This window comes from Neolamprologus brichardi, chromosome 7 (genome assembly GCF_056152115.1).
Source record: "Neolamprologus brichardi isolate AB-2024 chromosome 7, ASM5615211v1, whole genome shotgun sequence".
Classification (NCBI taxonomy): domain Eukaryota; kingdom Metazoa; phylum Chordata; class Actinopteri; order Cichliformes; family Cichlidae; genus Neolamprologus; species Neolamprologus brichardi.
Genome location: NC_142110.1, coordinates 16991556 through 17011963, shown reverse-complemented (window position 1 = coordinate 17011963; position 20408 = coordinate 16991556). Strand labels below are relative to the sequence as shown.

The 20408-nt window shown below is 41.0% G+C and overlaps 1 protein-coding gene across 1 annotated transcript; it reads left to right on the top strand.

The window, feature by feature from the left end:
• The first annotated feature begins 858 nt into the window (after positions 1 to 858).
• Positions 859 to 14003, top strand: LOC102787301 (transmembrane and coiled-coil domain protein 3-like). Its single transcript, XM_006782583.3, has 4 exons — positions 859 to 1086; positions 10418 to 11391; positions 11606 to 11741; positions 12007 to 14003. Exons 1-4 carry the CDS (start codon positions 1006 to 1008, stop codon positions 12310 to 12312), a joined length of 1497 nt encoding a protein of 498 aa, XP_006782646.1. The 5' UTR covers positions 859 to 1005; the 3' UTR covers positions 12313 to 14003.
• The last annotated feature ends 6405 nt before the right edge of the window (positions 14004 to 20408 follow it).

The window sequence follows — 20408 nt, the reverse complement described above, 5'->3', positions numbered from 1 at the left end:
ATCCAGCTAAGGAAATCCCACAAAGCTCTGTTCATTTTTGGTCGTAGGAACATTTTCATCACTCATCCAAGTGACTTCTTCACCCTCCTATGTTGTCCTTTCTCCCTCCATACACTATATTGGACATCCTTTGTCCAATATTGTCCAATACACACTTGGCTGAACCAAGTCAGCCAAGTGTGCCTCCTTAACTTTGTCTCCAAACCACAGTCTCCAACTCGTCCTTCTATCTTTCAGTCAGTGCTGCCACCTCCAAACCACACATCTTGTAAACCTTCCCTTTCACACTTTACTAAATTTAAAAACTCAGCCCTTCAGAAAATGTATGCATTATTCAGCTGACTGAGTGACTTAGGTAATGCTCTGTAGGGTAAGTAGAACCCAATTCAGGATGTGCACTTTGATACTTCAAGAGCAACAAATGAGCTTTTAAACTGATATTTGCAACAGTAATTTTAAACCACAGTCCTTCAGCTTTTACTCTAGCAAATGCTCTCAAGAGTTCAATCGATGATAACTAGATTGCCTGCTTATAATGCTTTTTCCCCCTTTAATAACAAATGTAGGCTAAGTGGTTTAAATATTCATAAGTTATTATCTACTTTTGCTTTTCAAAACGAGATACCTCCATTTATAGTATATCTAAAACCGTATTTAATGCGCATATTTCTAACTACAGTACCTTAAATTGTTGTGGTAATAGAGAGTAAGAGAGAAAAAGAGTTTCAAGGCTGTGTTATCTTCAGCAGGCAGGTACGTGTGTTTAAAGAGTTAACCCCTCCTCTTTCAGCTGAGCCACCCTTCAGAGAGACGAGTGGGCGGGGTTTAGGTTCACGCGCAGTTTTGTTGAAGGGAGCAGCCAGTGCACGGGTAAGTGAGGGAGTGAGAGAGAGAGCAAAAAGGGGGGCTAAACATGGATACGAGTTTAGGCGACAGTTGTAAACTAGTCCTGACACCGAAGTGACGACCCACCAGCTCCTAACTGGCCACTAACTGGAGGTTATTATGCCCAGCGCAAACGTGTCCGTGCGAAGTTTGTCCGAAGTCGAGAAATACCTCAGCAGCAGCACCAGCAGCAGCCGGATGGTGAGTGTGTGAATGACTGTTTTTGCAGCATTGTTGTGTGATGAACTGCAGGACCCGTACTGTACCAGCGATGCATTGTTGCCTCTCGAGCTCCACGTCATGTGAAACCGACAGCTGCGCCGCTTTTAAAGCTGCGTGTTTCCCCGAACAAAGAGCTTTCAGTGAGCCGCTCTCATACAGATACTGTAGAAAAGGGCATGTCTTCATGAGGATGTGAAGGGACTCCAAGGCTGTGAACTCCGGGCTACCGAAAGCGGTTGATCCTATGGTTTAATAATAATCTGAAAAGTTTTATTGATTCTTAGAGACACACGCCCACCACTCCTAAATATGGTTTCTAAACACAAGGGTGGTAAGTTTAGTGGAAACATGCAAACATGTTAAACCAAACAAACACGTGACTCCTTAATAAATATTCCATGCATTTGTTCATTTTCGAGGCTATGGTTTGTGATCCTGCTGTGTTGCTCACAGGTGTGGAGTCTGCCCGATATGTGAGTCAGCTAAGGCCAATATTGGGTAAATGTTCAGTAAGGTCAGCTGGTATGAGGACCAGCTTTAAGTTGCGAACAAGTTTATGAAACGTATTGTTGGAAAGTAAATTAAGAGCTGGTCATTTTTCCCCATTGTTTACAAGAATATTGGCTGGATTATCAGTTTTGCTATCAGCAGAACTAATAGTCTGAGCGGAAACTTAATAGCTTAGGTAGTGTGTTTGTTATAAGCTACTGTACTGTACTTACAGGTGCTTCTGTGTTTGTGCTCAGTGACTCAGTTCATAACCTAGTTTTCAAAGGGTAAAAAAACATAAACTCTCATCCATCCCCACCTTACTGACATGCACAGCTATGAAAAAGTAGTAAGTAGAACCCACGGAAAGGGTTAATTTAAAAACAAAAAACAAACATATTTGGACACGTAAACAGCTTATTGTCTTTTAAACAATCAAAGAGATATACTCAATCAAGTGATACATAAAATCAATATTTTCTAGTGATTTCTCCCAATTTAAGCAAATAAAAAGCAGGTCAGTCACACAGAAAAGGTAAATATGCTCCCCGCATTCAAATCAATTCGAATCAGTGCCTGCTGTTCCCTTTGCAAGTCTGTCATGATGATTGCTCGTAAATTTGAAAGATCATCAATTCTTTCTTGGAAAGATGTTTACTTTAAAGAAAAAATCTAAAGTAAGTACCGAATATTTAACATGTAATATGCGCACTAACTGCTAATTTTCCCAGGAAGCTGGTGTCAGAGACTGATAAGAAACTATGCAAAGCACCTACAAGAAGTCGGTTCCTCTACAGGGGACAATACAAGTTTCTCAGGCGAACGGCTTGCTTACTGACTTTCTCCACCAGGGAATATTTTTGCCGAATCGGTCTTTGTAAAAACAGCTATGGTGTTGTTCAAATACAAACCTTAATCACGCAAACACACAAACACTGTATCAAATATTTGCTTGTTCAGAGCCACCTACTCTGATTGGATTTATTTAGTATTTCACAACCATATGAGGATCCCAGCTCATCTACATTAAGGCGATAACAGCAGATATTTAAAGGAAGCTATACCATAATATATTCTTTTGATAGCGCAGTTGAGTTTTCTTTGTGGTCAGCGACCACATAAGTTAGGATTTCAGATGTAGATGAAGTGTAAGGAGGATTATATCACAAAATCTCCTGATGACTCATATTACAATTTCATGTAGTATAAACAACCCAGAAAAGTAAGGAAAAAAGCAAGTTTTTATTCATATGCTTATATCCTCAAAATCTTAAGAGTACACACAGTATCAGAATGGCACTTAACTCAAGTCCCATGACAAGTCTTTTAGCTGAAAGAAACTTGACAAAAGTAGCTAACTAAAACTGGGTGGGGAAAATCACACGAGGAGTCAGAAGTCCCCTAATGGCTGGGGCAGATCTGTTATCTGTTAAAAGCCAGAAACTTTAACACATAAAAACGTGTGATTCTCTCGCTGCTTCAGTAAAGTGGCAGGAAGCAGCATACTGTTTCTCATTTTCAGTATGAACCTTTACATCTGACACCCAGTCATTAAAAAGTGCTATTACGGGGTTTTTTCCCTTTTTTTTAGGTTCCTGTTAATAGACTGAATTTAAACTGAATTAAGAGTATAAGTAATTGAAATCGATCACTTCTCCCCTGGAGTACAGCTTGAAAGAATCATGCGGAATAACTTTATAGCCGGGTTCTTATATAAGCAGTCAGACCAGTTTTGTTATAATCGCTAACACAGTAAAGTGGATCAGCTCATCTGACTGTTAGCTGGTTTATTAATGCTGTGCTGTGTAGTTTTGCTTTTCCTCATTTTGTTGCCCGTAAATGGCATTCCAGTTTTGTTTCTCAAAAAGCCATTGTGCAGCAGATATAGTGGGTTAGAGGCCAAAAATGATGCAACTTGGCTTTTTGTGGCTGGCTTCCAGAGACTGGCTTTAACCCTTACTGAGTGGTGGCTCTGCTGAGATTGTGGCATTTCTCCGTGACCCAGCTCTCCATATGTGAACTGTGCCCTTTACCTGTAATGCTATTCTCGCATGCGTGCTATCGTGCAAAAGGTGCACATTGACCTTAACGTCGGCATAATATTTACATGTTGTGCATTGTATGCCAGAGTCCTTAAATAAAAGTTGTTAAAGTAGGTCCTGTGTGTTTTTTTTTTAAGGCTAAAGAAGTGCTTCAGTCCTCAGTGGCTCCGTGATGTAGTGCTTTAATGAAAGATCTCCTGTTCGATGCCGGGAGGAGACACGAATCCTTTTAGTGTTGTTTCAGGAAGAGCACCAGTGTTATAAAAAAATAAATCTGCCAAACCAAACATGCAGAGCTACCTGCCGTGACACCTCGCGAATAAGGGAGCAGCCGAAAGTATCTTTTGAAGTGTTCGAGTCCTCGCCAGCCTCGTTACATCAACGGTTCTGGTCACTTGAATATAGCTGCGTATTTATCTTAATTGAATCCCGCTCAATACTCTCTCAGTCACTGGAGGCAAGCAGGCACTAGTAAGTGTTAATGGGCTATTGATTTAGTCCTGGAGCAGCTTGTCTTCTAAGATAATAGTGAATATGTCTTAAGCAATTAATTCCCCTGACCCCCTGGGGATCATTCATTCAGGGAATTTAAGACTTTAGACTCTGTTGCAAGTTTCCCCATTCCTTTTAGTCCAATAAGGTGCACAGTTTGGCCCCTCAGTAAAGAAAGCAATCAAAGTTTGACCACATACGCAGCTGTGGGATGCAGATGAGAGGAGAGGGCGGAGGGGGGAGACGCGGGGTCCGGTTTCTTTAAAATGAAAGATGTGCTCCTTGTCCCTCTCACACTCCATATTGCTGGTTTTCTTCCTGTTTCCCTGTGTGAGCCCTGAGTGGGAGAGCGTCTGTATCCATGAGGATCAGCTGGAGGGAATACCAATAAGCATCGAGGGCTTCTTCCCCTCTGTGATTCTGTTCTCGGCTGAAGGGACGGTTTTGTTCCATCTCTTCAAGTGTGCCAGCTCCGTTGCCTTGTTTGTGCGTGTTTACTTGGGCGTGCCAAGAGCCAGTGACAGCACACCAAACACCAAATGTTTTGTCATTTGGATCCAGTTACTTCAAACTGGTGCAAACACCTGTGCTTGTATTTGAATGTGCTTGTGCACTTGCATGACCAGGCCCTGTAAACTGATGGTTTCTCTAGATTGCAAAAGGGATTGTGAGTACTAGCAAACATTACTTCCTGGTATTGGGGACAATGTGTTCCTGTTTGCATAAGAAAATGTCTGTGGTTATAATAATGTTCACTCAAACTGAAAGGGGCAGTGGGTTCAGCAAGATGAAAATAAATCAGCTGCACGTTCAATCAATCTAAACCAATATTTATTTTATCCATACTACTCAGAATTTAGTAAACATCCCCTGCATATCCACCCAGTTCTAAATAATTTGTGAGCTCTCACCCTTGCTCTTCCTCACAACTTAAATGCTGAATTGCTGCTCAGTCTGTTTTGTGGTGCAGTGGGCAGATGAGTGCGAGGCCTGCCTTTGCATGAAAAATTGAATCACTAACTAGATCACTGATCCAAGAGAGAGTACACTTCAGTGCAAGATAAGCAGCATCTGCAGCAACTTTGCCCTCGAACTGTAGCTAAGTTTTGATTGGGTTTTCTCAGGCCTAACAACACACAGTGTTTCCTTGTTGGGTTAAGATTGAGGCTAATGCAGATGGATCTTTATGTTATGCTGTCAAGCGAGGTCAGGGCTTATTAAATGGGTCATGGTGCTGGACAGACTCTGTGTGCTATGTAGGACAGCGTGGGAGGGGGAACAGGGGGCTCATGCAGGGTTGAGTTGTGAAGGAGGCACCCTGAGGGCACGGAGGACTCCTGCTGATCCTGCTGTTGGAGATGATGATGATGATTGGGATGATGTGTGCTGCTGAGCTCTGTTTGGAGGCAACCTCTGTTCGTGTCCTTTTTATATCTGTTTCAGTTCTCTCTCTCTGCCTTGTCTCCTGCTCTCTGTTTTCTTCTTCTTCTGCTCTACTGACACGCTAAAATCTATTTGTGAGTCAAAACACCAGTGGGCGTATTGCCTGGCTTGCTAATTCAAAAGACAGCATCTTGAAGACTTTATTTAGGGTGAGAACACACCTCATTTGTAGTGATAAAACATATTTTCAAGGCACGATTAGAGGGGATCAAAAATGTAACCGGGATCTCACCGGTCTCTGGCTGTGCAAATGTTTTTGGAGAAAGTGAGTGAAAAGTAGGGCAGCTCCTCAGCAGATTTGGGCAGGACATTTTCATCAGCGTGAGCCTACTTCATTTAGCAGGACCACTCATCCGCAGAGACCTTCAGATTGCTCCTGCGGTTATTCAGAGTGGTTCGAAATCTTAAGTAGCAGCAGCAGTGGTGGTGCAGATGAGCTTATTAAATTGAAATGATACAATTTCATCAATCTCGTGTGAGGAAATTGCCAGCTGTCATACTTGCAGATGGTTTCCAGAATGTAAAAAATGTCTGGGTGATGTTATTTAGGTCGCTCTCACGATTATGGCCTCATCCAGTTAAAAGACACTTGTGTTTATATCACAAAGTTCCTTGTTTTATCATTTTTAAGCTTGAAATTCAGGTGCAGTGCAAGTGTGGAAGTTTTATCAATACCCTTTACATAAATCTTACTGCAGGCCTCGGCAGTGATTCACCAGTGGTTGCCAGGTTTCCATCTGATCTATTTTGCACTTGTTCCATATTTATGTTATCTCAGCACATTGAAGCAACAGAGTAAGACCCCTGTGCTCAGTGTTTAGCCCCTAATGGTGCAGAGGACAATATTGAACATTCCCAAAGTAAATGCTAGTGGTGGGAGAGTGCCTGAGGAGCTAGCTTTGTTCAAGCACTGCAGAAATAGCATGCAGTCTAAGCTGTCTGGTGGAACAGGCAGTTCTTTGTGACTGTCATATGAACACTGAAAAGATTTGGTAATTTGAGTGAGCAATACAGCAGCTTACTTTACACTTTCTCTTAAGCGAGGCATCATTAAGTTTCTCATTGTTCTGTATGGAAATCAGGTTTGACTAAAAGGTCAGTTTATATCTGAAACCAATTGTTTGGTGGAGAATTAGAGCCTTCACAGCCGATGGGGCAAGACCACAACTGGATGCAGGGTTCGTCTGGCTTTACGTCAGGCCAGTGATTCCATATGCAGTGGCTCAGTCCTGGACAGGGCAGAGGTAGAACATGACAAAGTAAGCTTTTTTCTCTGCAGAGAAAGACTTCTGTGTTCAATAAGGACAGATGCCAGAGAGAGTGTGAGAGTAGGATGAGGACAGAGGCTGAAAAAAACCCTGGCTTGCTTGTAGAAATAAGCGTGCTGTTCTCCAGTTACACACTACACATAATGAAGAATATACTGTGTAATTACAGACAAATATATATATTTATATATGTGTGTGTGTGTGTATAAATGAGATTAGTTTAAATCCATGATGGCAGCTTAATGCTGATTTTGCCTTTGCAACAGGCTCATAATGACATGCTAACAGCTGATGTTTAACAAGTGTAATTTTTACTGTTTTCACAATCTTAGCTGAGCCTGTTAGCATTCCAACATTTGCTGATTTGCACTAAATCAGTGATTCTCTAATAGATGGATGCTGTGGAGTTAGTTTGTCCTCTTCATTCCTAGAGGTAGTAATGGATCTGTCAGCTCAGCCATCACAGTTTGCCACCATGTTTTTTGTTTTTTGTTTTTTGAGCTGATCATGTTATCCCAGTGGTGTCCTTCTTAGAGGGCTCAGTTCAAGGGGAGCATCCAGGATGGGTGAAATGGTCTGATACTAACAAAGCTAGCTTGAATCTTATATTATAATAAATAAAACAACAGTTTAACTTTAGCTTTAAGTTTTTGTTTGTGTATTATTAAAGCATGATTAGTTCGCTGATTGTTGATTAAAGTACACTTGTTTCTGGGGGGGAAGTAACTTTTTGGACTTTGAAAGCAGAGACCGAACAGAATGCGTTTGAGGAACATGTCACTAACCATGCCATTAGTGGCACTGTTGACTTTTTGACCCGATGATGGCATTACAAAGTCACGATACATATTCCTGGGATCACAGATATGCGTAAATTATGTCACAGTTCATCCAGTGGCTGCTGAGGATTGCAGTCTGCACCAACGTAACCACCAGCTTCTTCTAGTAATAATCAGTTCTTCCCTAACTTATCAGGCTATCAAACAAGTTTGACTAGTTAAGCGTGAAGTCATAGTGCCAGCAGCAGGTAAATGGAATTTACCTCCTTTACCTGACCTCATACTCCGTTTACAGGAAGTAAACTGAATTTACTTGTGTAATAGGATACCTTGAATGAATAGCAATGAATAAAACAACAGCGTAACCTCACTTTGCATGTTTGATTGCATATTATCAATGCTTGATTAATTAACTGATAGTTGATTAAAAGTCTTTTTTCCTGGTGTGGAAATAATTTTTATTTTTGGACTTCTAAAGCTGCTGCCAGAAGTTCCCTTTAAGAACAAGGCACTGAATATGCTATTAGTTGCGTTGATAGTTAGGTTAAATATTGGGGAAAATTGCCTTGTTGCCTGATGATGGCATTACAACACCAGTAGATATATATTCTTAGAGTCATAGTTATGTGTGCTAAATCATGCAGCATGTCATTCAGTGGCTGCAGACTGATTACAGTCTGCATCAATGTGACCACAAGCATGGCTACAAATATACGTGAAGCTGTTCACTGTGGTACAAACACAGTGTGTTGCAGTAATAATATTGTCAATAGATTCTTGCCTTCACATTATTAAACAAGTGTGGCTAGTTTGGTGTGACATCATAGAGCCAACAGCAGGTAAATCCTGTTCACCTGTGTAATTGGATACCTTGAATTAAGCTGAATTCTGAGAGATGGTCCCGCTGACTGTGTTTTTGTTTTAGTCTGAGCAGTGTTTTTCAGTGTGCGCACCAGGAATGTACTCATACATCATCCTGTAAACCTTCTCTCGAGGTTCATGTGGGAGTCATGTGTTGAGAAGTTTCATTATGTGGTTAACTGTGGGCGCATTTGCTGATGTCAAGATACTTAGCTTGCAATAAGTGACCATTACGTGGCGATGCTGAAATGCTAAGCAAGATTGAGCCTGCTTGAGTTAGCTGTTTATTTACTTGAAACTAGCGGTGTTACATTTGTTACGGATTAGTGCAGTTTTGTGCCGCCTATAGTGCTTATTGTACAACACTTAGTGTAAGGCTTTAATAGCTTACACCCTCTTTCACTACAGGGGTGTTGCACTGTGATCAGCTTGCAAGACGAAATGGTTTGTTGAGCCACCGATGGGCTGCAGTTTTTTTTTTACACTTTAAGCGACACTTCTGCTCTTTAAAGTGCAGCTCAGAAGCATGATTAAATTTTTGCTTCTCTGCTTTCCTACACTTTCCTCATAACGGGATGTCTTCTAGTTCCCTAAATGCAGTCTTGCTTACTCAGCCTGTATATATTATGCTTACTTCCTCAAACCTACAACAGAGTACAAAAATTGAGCATAACGTTCAGCTTTAATCACAAAAAACGGTTATTAACTGTAAAACTAGGGTACATTGTCTGGAATAGGGATTTTCTGCTGCCTTGCGCCTTTGTGTGACATTATCACTGACCTACATTAGATGTACATGCTCCACTTCTTTCACACATACTAAGAGTAGTTGTATGAATTTTGTCAACTGTTTTTTTTTTTCTATATTATAAACAAACAGGATTAAATTCTGGCTCTTAAAATGTAACAGATTTTCCAAATAAGAGCATTACAGACACACCCAGATGGCCTCACAGTGTGAAATGCTGAATAGTGCTCGAGCCAGAGATTACTATGTGGAAATATTGTATTTTCTTGTATGTATCTAAGAAAATAATGATGTTTACCCCAATTATTTAAGCTAGTAATTTGAAGCAAATGAGTGCCTGAAAACATTATCGGATTCATAGTATGAGCAGTTGGTCACATGTGCTTTTACTTTACAGCTGCAGCTGTAGATTGTAATGCTTAGTTAAAAATGCTGACCTACTTTTAGCTTGTTTCAGCATAGCTGTGTCTCTGTAATAATGATAAAGACCCTCTGTATTAAAGACTCGTACCCAGGAAGTGTACATGTAATTTTATTGTCGAATAAAATAATATGATCAAATTTAAAATTGGGGCCAAAACTAGAAAACAGGCCTTGATCTTAAAAAAGGGTCAAATAAAAACCTTACTTTTTGAATTCAGACTTTTTTAGTTGGAAGTCTTGATAAAATATTTACTTTTAAGATTTACCCAGAATGCCGTGGGGTTTTTTTTATTAAGCAGAGTAAAAGGTAGTAAAAGGTCTTTCCTGTAAATGCACCAGTTTAATACATTATTTACACTGAAAAATATATCTCTTGTAAATTACAGTAAAATGCTGTCATCTACATTTAAAAGCATGAAACAGTTATAGGATACCTACTGCAACTGAAAACAGTGGATTTGTGCGATGAGTGTGTGTGTGGTACGGTGTGTGTGGTACGGTGTGCGTTTTACTTTTCTTTTTTGAATTTTGGATGGTTACTTTTAGTGACAAGCATGTATGTGTGTATATATTTTGGAGGTGGTGCAAAATGAGTCCAGTGTCTCTTAACCGAGAAAGGAAAAATCCTTTATTCTACTGTGAGATGACCAGTAGCTTGTTTTTAATAGCAGCGCTGTGGTATTGACTGATACTTGACTGTACCAAATTTCATATATTTTTATAGGACTTTGTTTAAGCTTAATTTTTGATTTTCTTCTTTTGTAGGACCGGAGTAGAGAGAGCAGTTTTATAGGCCTCCCGCTGTCAATGCGTCGGGGTTCTTCAGAGAATAATTTGGATCTGGAGCTCAGTGATGGAAGTCCCTATCCTGCTCTCGGCTTTGAGGTCCAGCGTAGTCGCTCGTGCTTGGACAGCCTCCAGCAAAAGATACTGAAAGTCACAGAACAGATAAAGATCGAGCAAACGACACGAGATGAGAATTTAGCTGAGTATCTGAAGCTCATGGACAGTGCGGACAAGCAGCAGGTGGGGCGCATCAAGCAGGTGTTTGAGAAAAAGAACCAGAAGTCAGCTCAGAACATTGCCCAGATGCAAAAGAAGCTGGAACAGTACCATCGAAAGATGAAAGACAGTGAAAACTATCAAAGCCCTCCCGCTCGCTCTTCCTCTGTTAAACACAGCACCATACCCCGGGAGTCACCCAGACAGCTGAGGGACATGACAAGCAGTGGCCGACACCCGACAATGGACAAGATTAAAACCATTGGACCAGGTGTTTCGCTGTCTCCTCCTTTCTTCTTCAGCAAGCCCAGAGAGTTCGCCAACCTCATCAGGAACAAGTTTGGCAGCGCTGATAACATTGCCCACCTCAAAACCACTCTGGACTCTTCTTCTCCACTGTCCACTGACACTGAAGTGAAGGGACTGAGTAACAGCACCTCTATAGTGGGCAAACCCAAGTATCCCAGTGATGATGAGTGCTCCTCAGGCAGCGCTTCTGTTTCAGACAATAATGGAAACCCAGCAGGGCCAGGAGCGTCTGCAGGGCTGTGTCAGAGCCAAGCTAAGGGGGACCAAACAGGGGAAGACAACCAGGGCAGACTTGCCCTGACCCTGGAGGAAGTGAGGGAGATTAAAGATGCCCAGAATCAGCTGGAGGAGGATATAGAGGAGTTAAAGGCACAGTTCGAGAGAGAGTATGGCATTATCAGCCAATCACTGCAGGATGAGAGATACAGGTACGATTACAGAACTTGACATTTCATTATTGTTAAATAACACACCGTCCGGCCTAATAAGAACAAACATGCCAATATAAAATGTTCATCTAAAATAAACAAGCATAACTCTAAGAGACTTTGAGATAACAATAAGCTTAATACCACGTGTCATTAACCACTTTAAAATCCGCAGTGATATGAATATTAACCATCCCCTTGTGTTGACTGGCAGGTATGAGCGTTTGGAAGACCAGCTGAACGACCTGACAGAACTTCATCAGAATGAGATGGCAAATCTGAAGCAGGAGCTGGCCAGCATTGAGGAGAGGGTGGCCTACCAGGCTCACGAAAGGGCCAGGGACATACAGGTAAATAGTGGTGAATCTACTTATGTTGCGATGCTTCACACATAAGCAGCACGTAAGATGGATCACAAAAATACACCATGCCTGTAGGTCTGTAATATCTCAGCACATGGCCATTGTCATCTGTCCAAGCGGCCTCTCTCTGCTGATGCAGAAGAATTCTTTTAGAGGAATTTGGGTAATTGAGTGTTTAAAGGTCAGCGAAATGCCCTTTAGCAAGTTGAGAGATGGTCTGACCCATAAAAAACCCTCTCCCCATCTTTCTCAGGAAGCCCTGGAGTCGTGTCAGACTCGCGTGTCCAAGCTGGAGCTCCAGCAGCAGCAGCAGCAGCAGACGGTCCAACTCGAGAGTCACGACGCCCGAGTCCTGCTGGGGAAGAGCATCAATGTCATGGTGGCCATCATCACCGTCATCCTGGTGTGCGTCTCTACTGCTGCCAAGTTTGCCGCTCCACTAATGAGGAGCCGGTATCATGTGGTAGCTACCTGCCTGGGGATTTGTTTTTTGACTGTATTTTGGAAGAACTGGGACCGTTTACAGTATGCCTTAGACAGGTTATTGATGCCTGCTTAGTAGGAAAGAAAACACACTGAAAATATCATTAACACAGATGCTGTAAGTTGTCAGGAGAGGACGGTCTGAGAGGATTGGTTGTACAATCGTCAGAAGACGTAGTCGCCATGCAATTACACAGATCTCTCTTTTTTTAGTCAGACTGAAATAAAACTCTTTTGATTTTTTTCTCCTCTAGAATTTGAATGTGTGTTACTAACTATTTCATATAACATTCAAATTATATTTACATAACAGCAAACTCTGCTAGTTACCTGAGTCAAGAGGGGGGAGGAAAAGTGATGTTTTCATTATTGAGTTACTGTTTTAGGTAAATAATCCATAAATAAGATAAAGATGTGCAATTATTCTTTCTCGTTTGTCTTCAGCTTGACTTTAACATAAATCAAACTACACTCAAAAACTCAAACAAGACCTCGGTTGTCGTGTCTTGTTGTCCACGCCTATGAATTTCTAATTCCACTGAAGAGGAACGCTTCCATATTTAGGGATATTTGCATTTATTTGATATTCTGATTGCTAAATATGTGCTAGCAGACATTTCGTTTACAAAACGCATAAACTGTTATATGGTTTTAAGAGGTTTTGCTGCTGGTAGGTAGACTTTGCAAAGCTGTTCCTCAGTGTCCTCAGGCTTAGTTTTAAGGTACATTAACAGGTTGCATGAGAATGAATGACCATATTTTTCTAATTGTGAAAGTAATTGTTTCACTGGAGAATCTGCAGACAAAAATTAGCGACACTGGACATCCTATTTTTATGCATTCTCTTTCTTCTTACTTTTTTTAAAACGTTGTCTGGCCTTGTTCTAAAGTGCAATATATTTGATTTCCAAGAGCACAGTTTGTTTTTAACAATTATTCTTTTAGGAGTGGGCGTTTTTACATCAGTGACAGGGAGCTGGAAGGAAGGAAAACAACACTAATGTTAGCACGAGAGATCCATAACCACGGAAGTCACTGCTGAGCTCTGACAAGACCAGCTGTCTCTTCTCTCAAGGGCCAAAAAAAAATCAATCCATCTGCATTAGCGCATGCTAGTAGTGTAATAGCAGCACACACCAGCTCTCTAGCATAGACACATAGCACAGTCGCTCACTTGGTTCACTGTATATAATGTCTTAGGCTTTTTGTTTCCTCTACTTCCACTTTCATGTTGGACTTTTACTAATAATGTGACAGAGAGATGATGGGGTATACTGTGATACAATGCCTTTTTCTGAGGAAAAATGCAATTCCCTTCTTAAAAGAGCAAAAAAAACCAACAAAAAAAGCCTTCACTACTCGCAGCAGAGAGGATGCAGGCGAAAAGCTCTCAGTGAAAAACTACAAGCCTATATTTTTTTTTCTCTTGGACTTACAGTTGTGTTATTTTATTTTGTCTTGTAAACGTTGCCTACAAGAATTCCACATGAAGCCGTGGACCACTTTTAATGTCTGTCTGCCACAATAATCAGCTTTGCGTTTATATTTGTCGTCATCTTTCTGTTTTAATGACTGTATGATTTTTTTGTTTTGTTTGTTTGTTTGTTCCCGTTTTGACATGTTTAAAGGAAGTTTTACAAGCAGAACTAAAATCTGGTTTACATGCTGTTTTCATCTCTGGTGCACTATCTGATCAATCAGTTGTATTTTTATGCATCATGTGCCTTTGTCTAACCATTTCTGTTAAATTAAACCTTTTTAAATCAAGTTGTTTATGGAATTGGTGTTGAGTGACTGTGATCTTTTTGTCGTATTTGGTGTTATTCTGTAAATGTGGACTGCTGTTATAAAACAACAAAGTTTGGTAAAACGCCATCTGCGTAAGATATTTATATCAGTGGAAAAGTATCAGTGCGGTCCTTGTTAATAATACTGATTTTTATTTCTCATTATCTTATTTTCTTATGGGATAAATAAACCTAATTCAAGCAGTCCAAGTATTTGCATGGCTCTTCTACTAAACACTATCTCCTTCATCACCACTAGGGGGTGGTAGTGCTGCACTTTTGACATGAATGTAGGCAAGAACGGGGCAGAGCATTATACAGTCTGCATGGCAGTACTATACACGTTTATTCTTTTTTCTTTAATCTAAATGATAGATTCAGTCAAAAAGAAAAAGAAAGAAAAAAGCCATCACTTCAAACAAATATATAAACTACAAAGATTCATTGAAACAGTAATATTCAAACCAGTGTGGAGAAGTAGTGCCCTGTTCTGAAACTTAGAGTTTACCCTATACAATCACCGGACATTTTATTAGGTACACTGGGCTAGCACCAGGTTGTCCCTTCTTTTGGGTTAATTCTTTGGAAACATTCCTCAGAGATTGTGGTTTATATTGTAATCACAGCATCACACAACTGATGCAGTTATTCCTGCATCCAAATCTCCTGTTCCACCACATCCCAATGATGGTCTATTGGATTGGGATCTGCTGACTGTGGAGGCCATTTGAGTACAGTGAGATGCTTCTCCATAAATGAGCGGTGTGACTCCCATCCGTGTGGATTTTAGCACCCATGGGGCTGATGATCATAGATGCCTTCGGTTTAATGAATGAGCACATTACAGCGATATCAATCAGGCCCAATAGAAAATCACATGACTTTAAAGCTACAAGACCTCTGAAATATTATTTCCAACCAGATTTTGTTTATTTTCTTAACTTTGAATGAACATGAAGCTCTGTGGAAGTCATCCAGATGATTTTGTCTCCTGCCACATCATCACAGTGAATGATCATCAAAGTATTATTTTTTTTTTGGTAAAGTCTAATGTGACTCTTATTTTTTTGTGAAAGTGTAAGTGCTCTTTGCTTGGCTGGATGGTCTGAGAGAGATTTTCTTTACTACAGAAAGAAATCTGTGATTATCCACCATTGTTCAGCAGACCGGGGCTTTTAATCCTGTCAAACCAACCAATGCATTTTCTGTTTTTTTCCCAGAACCAAAAACTGTTAATCAGGCTACTCCTAATGTTCCTGCTCTCCTTGGGACCTTTTTGTTTTTTTAATTTAACCTGTTTAATAAAAATACAAATGATTTCTTCAGTAGTCAATGACACGTTCTTTTTTTCAGCACCTCAAATTAAAGATGAAAGTGCACTTGACTGATTCGTTTAAATTCTACTGTGCTGGAACAGAGAGACAAAATCGCAATTTTCTCACTGTCCAAACATTTCCGGACCTAATGGTAAAGTGTAAATTAAAACCTTGTGATAACACTTACTTACCATGACAACTCACCGGGCAGCTGAAAATTAGGCTAAGCAAATAAAATGCAGCTCGCAATGTCCTCTTCCTGAGATGTCATGGACAAGGAAGGAGGAAAAAGGCATTTGAAAGGACCCCCTGTGCCCCCACATATCACTGAAAAAATTCTCCAGGAAGTGTTGAGTGGTGCTCTGTTAAACATTGCAACTTTATAGGACAAACACATTCTATATATGGATGAATCATCAACAATCCCTGCGACCTCGTCAACAATCTGACGTCTGCAAAGCAACAGCTGATTAAGCCAGACTCTTTTAGAAAAAGAAGTGGAGTGGACTGATGAAGTTAACATTAAGCTCGCTGGGCACAATCACGAAAGGTGTGTTTGAGTGAAACGGGAAAAGCGCCTGATGAAAAGAACAGCTTGACAACTGTTAATCATAGGTGTGAAAATATTCTGCTTTTGGGGGTTTGTGTGGCAGTCAGAGGTACAGGAAACATTGCATAGTTAAGAGGGAAGAACAGATTTAGTGCTTACTTTACGGGCTTTGCTTTTGCAATATGCCAAGACTACTGTTTGTTTGTTTTTTAAGTTTAACTTTGTGAAACAGAAGCAATGTATTACTATTTAAAGGATGTTCAGTGTTTGACACAATACACCCGAAATGAACCCCAGTGCGTGGTTAAACTCAGATGCAGTGCAATACGGTTCACCTGGCTCAGCATGTGCATGGTAATGTCTGTGTGATTAGCGCCTGCCTGCCAAGCAGAGGTACAGACACATGGTGAGACACAGGAACAGGAATGCTGATGATGGACATGTTGCTTAACCGGGGTCCCTCTGGCTCTGGTTCTCACTGAAGTTCAACACTGAAATGGTGACTTGCTTATGCATAAGTCTCTCTCTGTCTCTGAGTGTGTGTGTGTGTGTGAGAGAGAGAGAGAGAGAGTGGGAGGACTGACTGTGTTTCATGCATTTGAGGAGCAACTAAGGCCTCCGGAGGGGGGGAAATTCAGATTGGAGTGACGCAGAGATCCTAACACACAAGCACACACACACATACACCCAACCACCCACACGCGGAAGCTTAAAAACTGGGATTATGAGCTATATTTTTAGGTATGAATGGAGAGCAATATTTTCCTCCCCAATCTTCCTTCTCCTCTTTATTACGTGGTCTAAAAAGTGGGTGCTTCCCTTTGATGTGAGCCTCTGTCTTGTGTGTGTGTGTGTTTTTTTTCCATTGTTCTGTCCCTTGTGGCTCCTGGAGCCCGCTGGCCTATTCACTGGGCTCCATAATGAGGTGCTAATTATCACAGGACCTCATCAAGTCTCTTTGGGCCCGCAGCTAAGCCTCCTCCTCACATAGGTTGGCATGGTGACTGCAGGGGACAGGACCTGGAGGAGGCCGCCAAAAAGGACTGCCGCAGCTTCACTCCTGCTTTCTCCTCTAGTGAGGAGGAGGAGTAAGAGGGACACTTTTTTTCACTTGCGGGAAAACAGAGTGGGAAGTGTGTAGATAGAATTAGCTATAAGTACTGCTATCTTTTTGTTTACGTGCGTTTTATAAAAATGTGGGTTGAGTGCGTAGAGTCCGTTCACTTCCAAATAATCCCATAAATAAAAACATAGGCTGGAGCACTGCCGACGTAGGCCTCAATTAATTTGAGTGAAGAGAGCTGAAGGCTTAAGTGATTGTGTAAATCTGGTTCAAATCAAAAGAAAAACATTATTTTAAGGGTCCTTAGTATAGCCTGTTTTACACATAAAAAGAGCACCCGTCAAATGTATGTATATGGTGATTGGTCTGTCAGGGATTTAGGATGGAACATACTTTCTTGATTGCACTCATTTCCAAACTACACCTAAAGTTGGGAGCATATGTAAACCACTATCAGGTGGCTAGAGATAGAAATCCCATGCTCCAGCTCATTTCATTGAAAATAAATGCTGAAAACAAAAATCCCCAAATGCAACACTTTTTGGGCTACAGGCCCATCGGACCTCCATTTGAAGCCAAGGGTGGAGGCGCTACTCTTCAGAAATCCTCTGGTGTCGTTCGTGCATTGACTGAAATTATGGGAAAGTTCTGACCTCTCTGCTAACTTCTTCTGTGATTTACGTAGACTGCTCTGGCAGCACTGGGCCCTTCCTATTTCCTGTTTATGGTGTCATGGAAACAGGCCATGTTCCCTTCCTCTGCTTTTGCACTATAACATGAAAATGTAGCCTGCATCTGGAAACGAGCCACAGTCTCATAATAGAGCCAGCGTGAGATCTGCAGCCCCCGTGACGCTGCAGTGTCTAAAACCAGAATTAGAACCTCCAGCGATTAATTCATAGAAATAGAAAGTTCCAGATTTATGGAGGCATTTATCATCAAGGTCTTCATATAAATCTCCTCTTAAAATGCCCTAATTCAAAGGCACCTCCAATTTCCTTTAGTTGCTAAGCAACCATAGAGCGCCACAGTGATGCTCGGAGTTAAAGGCTGGCAGCCCAGTGGTGTAAAGTCGATTGTGGGGGTGAATCACTGTCTTTTATGGCTCTGAGGTTCCATTACACGGCCTGCAGACAATGACAATGATACACTGTCACTGCAGAGTAATTATACGTCCTGTTGATCCCTCTGGTGTATCCGCAAGCAAATTATGCCAGCTCAATGGCTGTAGTGAGGTTTCTGCTGGTTGACCAGTGCCGCAGGACCAGCAGTTGGTCATTATGATCATTTTTGAGAAATTTAACAAGCTGTTGGGTAGTTGCTAGATCTGTGAAAACAACAAGAATGTTTTTTTGATAGTGTGTTTAATTTGCCATCAATGCTTGAAAAGTTCCTTTTAAGGTCGGCATGACACTTGTGATAGCTCTTCTCGGCGCAGCTGCATCTGTGTTCGGTTTATTTTGGTTTGTGATTTAACTGCTGTTAAAAATGTGCTTTGGACCCATTTTGACTCCCACCCTGTAACTCCAAACAATGTCTTTACTTTAAATAAATGAGTGAATTTTAACTGAAATTTCTTATTTGCACTTCTTGCCCAAATGCTGAAGAGTATTTGTGCATACGTAATCCATTTTATAATGTGTGCTCAATTTGTTTTTGATACTTCTGCAAGTCTAGACTCGTCAGACTGTTATTGTTGACATTGTGATGATTATTTCACCAGATGTGTGATGTGGTGCCAAGTGTTTGTGTGGGCAAGAACAGTGTAAAGGCTTCGCTGGCAACGGACCACCATGTCTGAGATTTCTGGAGTGATGCACTGGATGGAGTGAAAGGCTCTTATGCATACTAATAAAATCAGCAATCCTATGACTGTGTAGCGTATGAGGCTTATGAGTGTAACACGGAATTGGATCCACATCTTATAACACTTAATGTAAATATTGTGCACGAGTACTCTTGACTTGACTAATAAATATAATGGCCATTTATAGTGACATTTTCTGAATTTATTGCCAAAATATTCACTAAAGTTATAAAAAATACAACTCTATAGACTTTTTAAAATACAGTTTTAACTTCAAATTGTGGCTCTATACTATCCTTGGTACTCTGTTAAGTAAGTATAACTTACTTCTCTTAAGTTGAAGTTACTTTTTCTTTGAGTCATCAATTTTGCATTTTCCTTTTTTAAAGTAAAGCCAGCTCATTAAATTTTACAGTGTAGTCCTCTAGTGCTCGGTGCATTGCGGTATACAGTGTTTCAGCTTACAGCGCTGGTGAAAAACATCTACATGCCCCAGATCTGCCCAGAGTTTATTGTTATTCACCAGGCCACCTCTAAAGCTGGTTTTAAAGGTACAGAAGTATCCAATGGAAGCATTAGCAGATTTTCAATAACGTGTGGTTTGTCTTTATTTTCTAGCTCACTAATCACCTCTCTGTATTTTGCAGCACCCAGCTGACAAATAAAATTAGTGACTGTTAAACAGGGCAGTACTTAGTGCGTAATCTATTAAGAAATGTCCACCAGTTAAGGACCTCTTTTATGCTACAGCCTCACGGTTATGTGGAGGGGGGTACAAAGGTTACAGACACACGTCATTACAAATCGCAAATGTTAATCGGTGAAAACAGTAGGATTTTTTTCTCTGGGGACCACAGCTGTGCACGTATGTTTATGGAAATTTTGCAGCAAATCAAATGAGTTGGTAGTAAGACATATACTCTCATTCATCGCATGAATTCTTCATGTTGTTATGCACGTTTTTATGTAAATCCTTTGTCAACGCTCGTATTCAGTTGCTACGCTAATGCAAGATGCTTAATGTGATGCCAGATATGAGGAATAGGGGCTTCTATGTTTGTGCGTATCTGTTCATTTGCTTCATGCCAAATATAGGCTCGCATTCCTGACGTCTGCATTGTGGCTGTGGGCCTGGACAAGACAAAGACCACAGTCTGAGCAGATTGGACAAATTCCCTTCATGTGACCTCACACTCTGTGGGACTGCTCTCTGCAGCAGAACAAACAACTCATCTCTAACAGTTTCACTGCAGGACGACCAGATCTTGATCAACAGGCACTCGTAGAGACATTTTCTGCAATAAAATGCTCGCGATTTCCCACAAAACAACATTTCTGAGTGATTTTTAAGCCTCTAACAGTGCAGCAGTCAGCGCTATCCTCACTGCAGCTTCATGGCTGAGTCTGTGGGGCCTGTGGAGAGGCAGGTACATGACATCGATCTGGTTCAACTTTCTACTAAAAATATTTTGACCAAGGTTTGACAGTATCTGCATTTCCTCTTTGGCACTTCTACTTTGCAGCCCGGCTGCTTCTGCCACACTAGAGTGACACTCGTGGATTGAAGCCAGACATTGTCAGCTCATTATCAACACCCTGTCATGTGTTGTCAGCCTGCGCTTTCCACAGCTCTCCCTTCCTGTGTATGT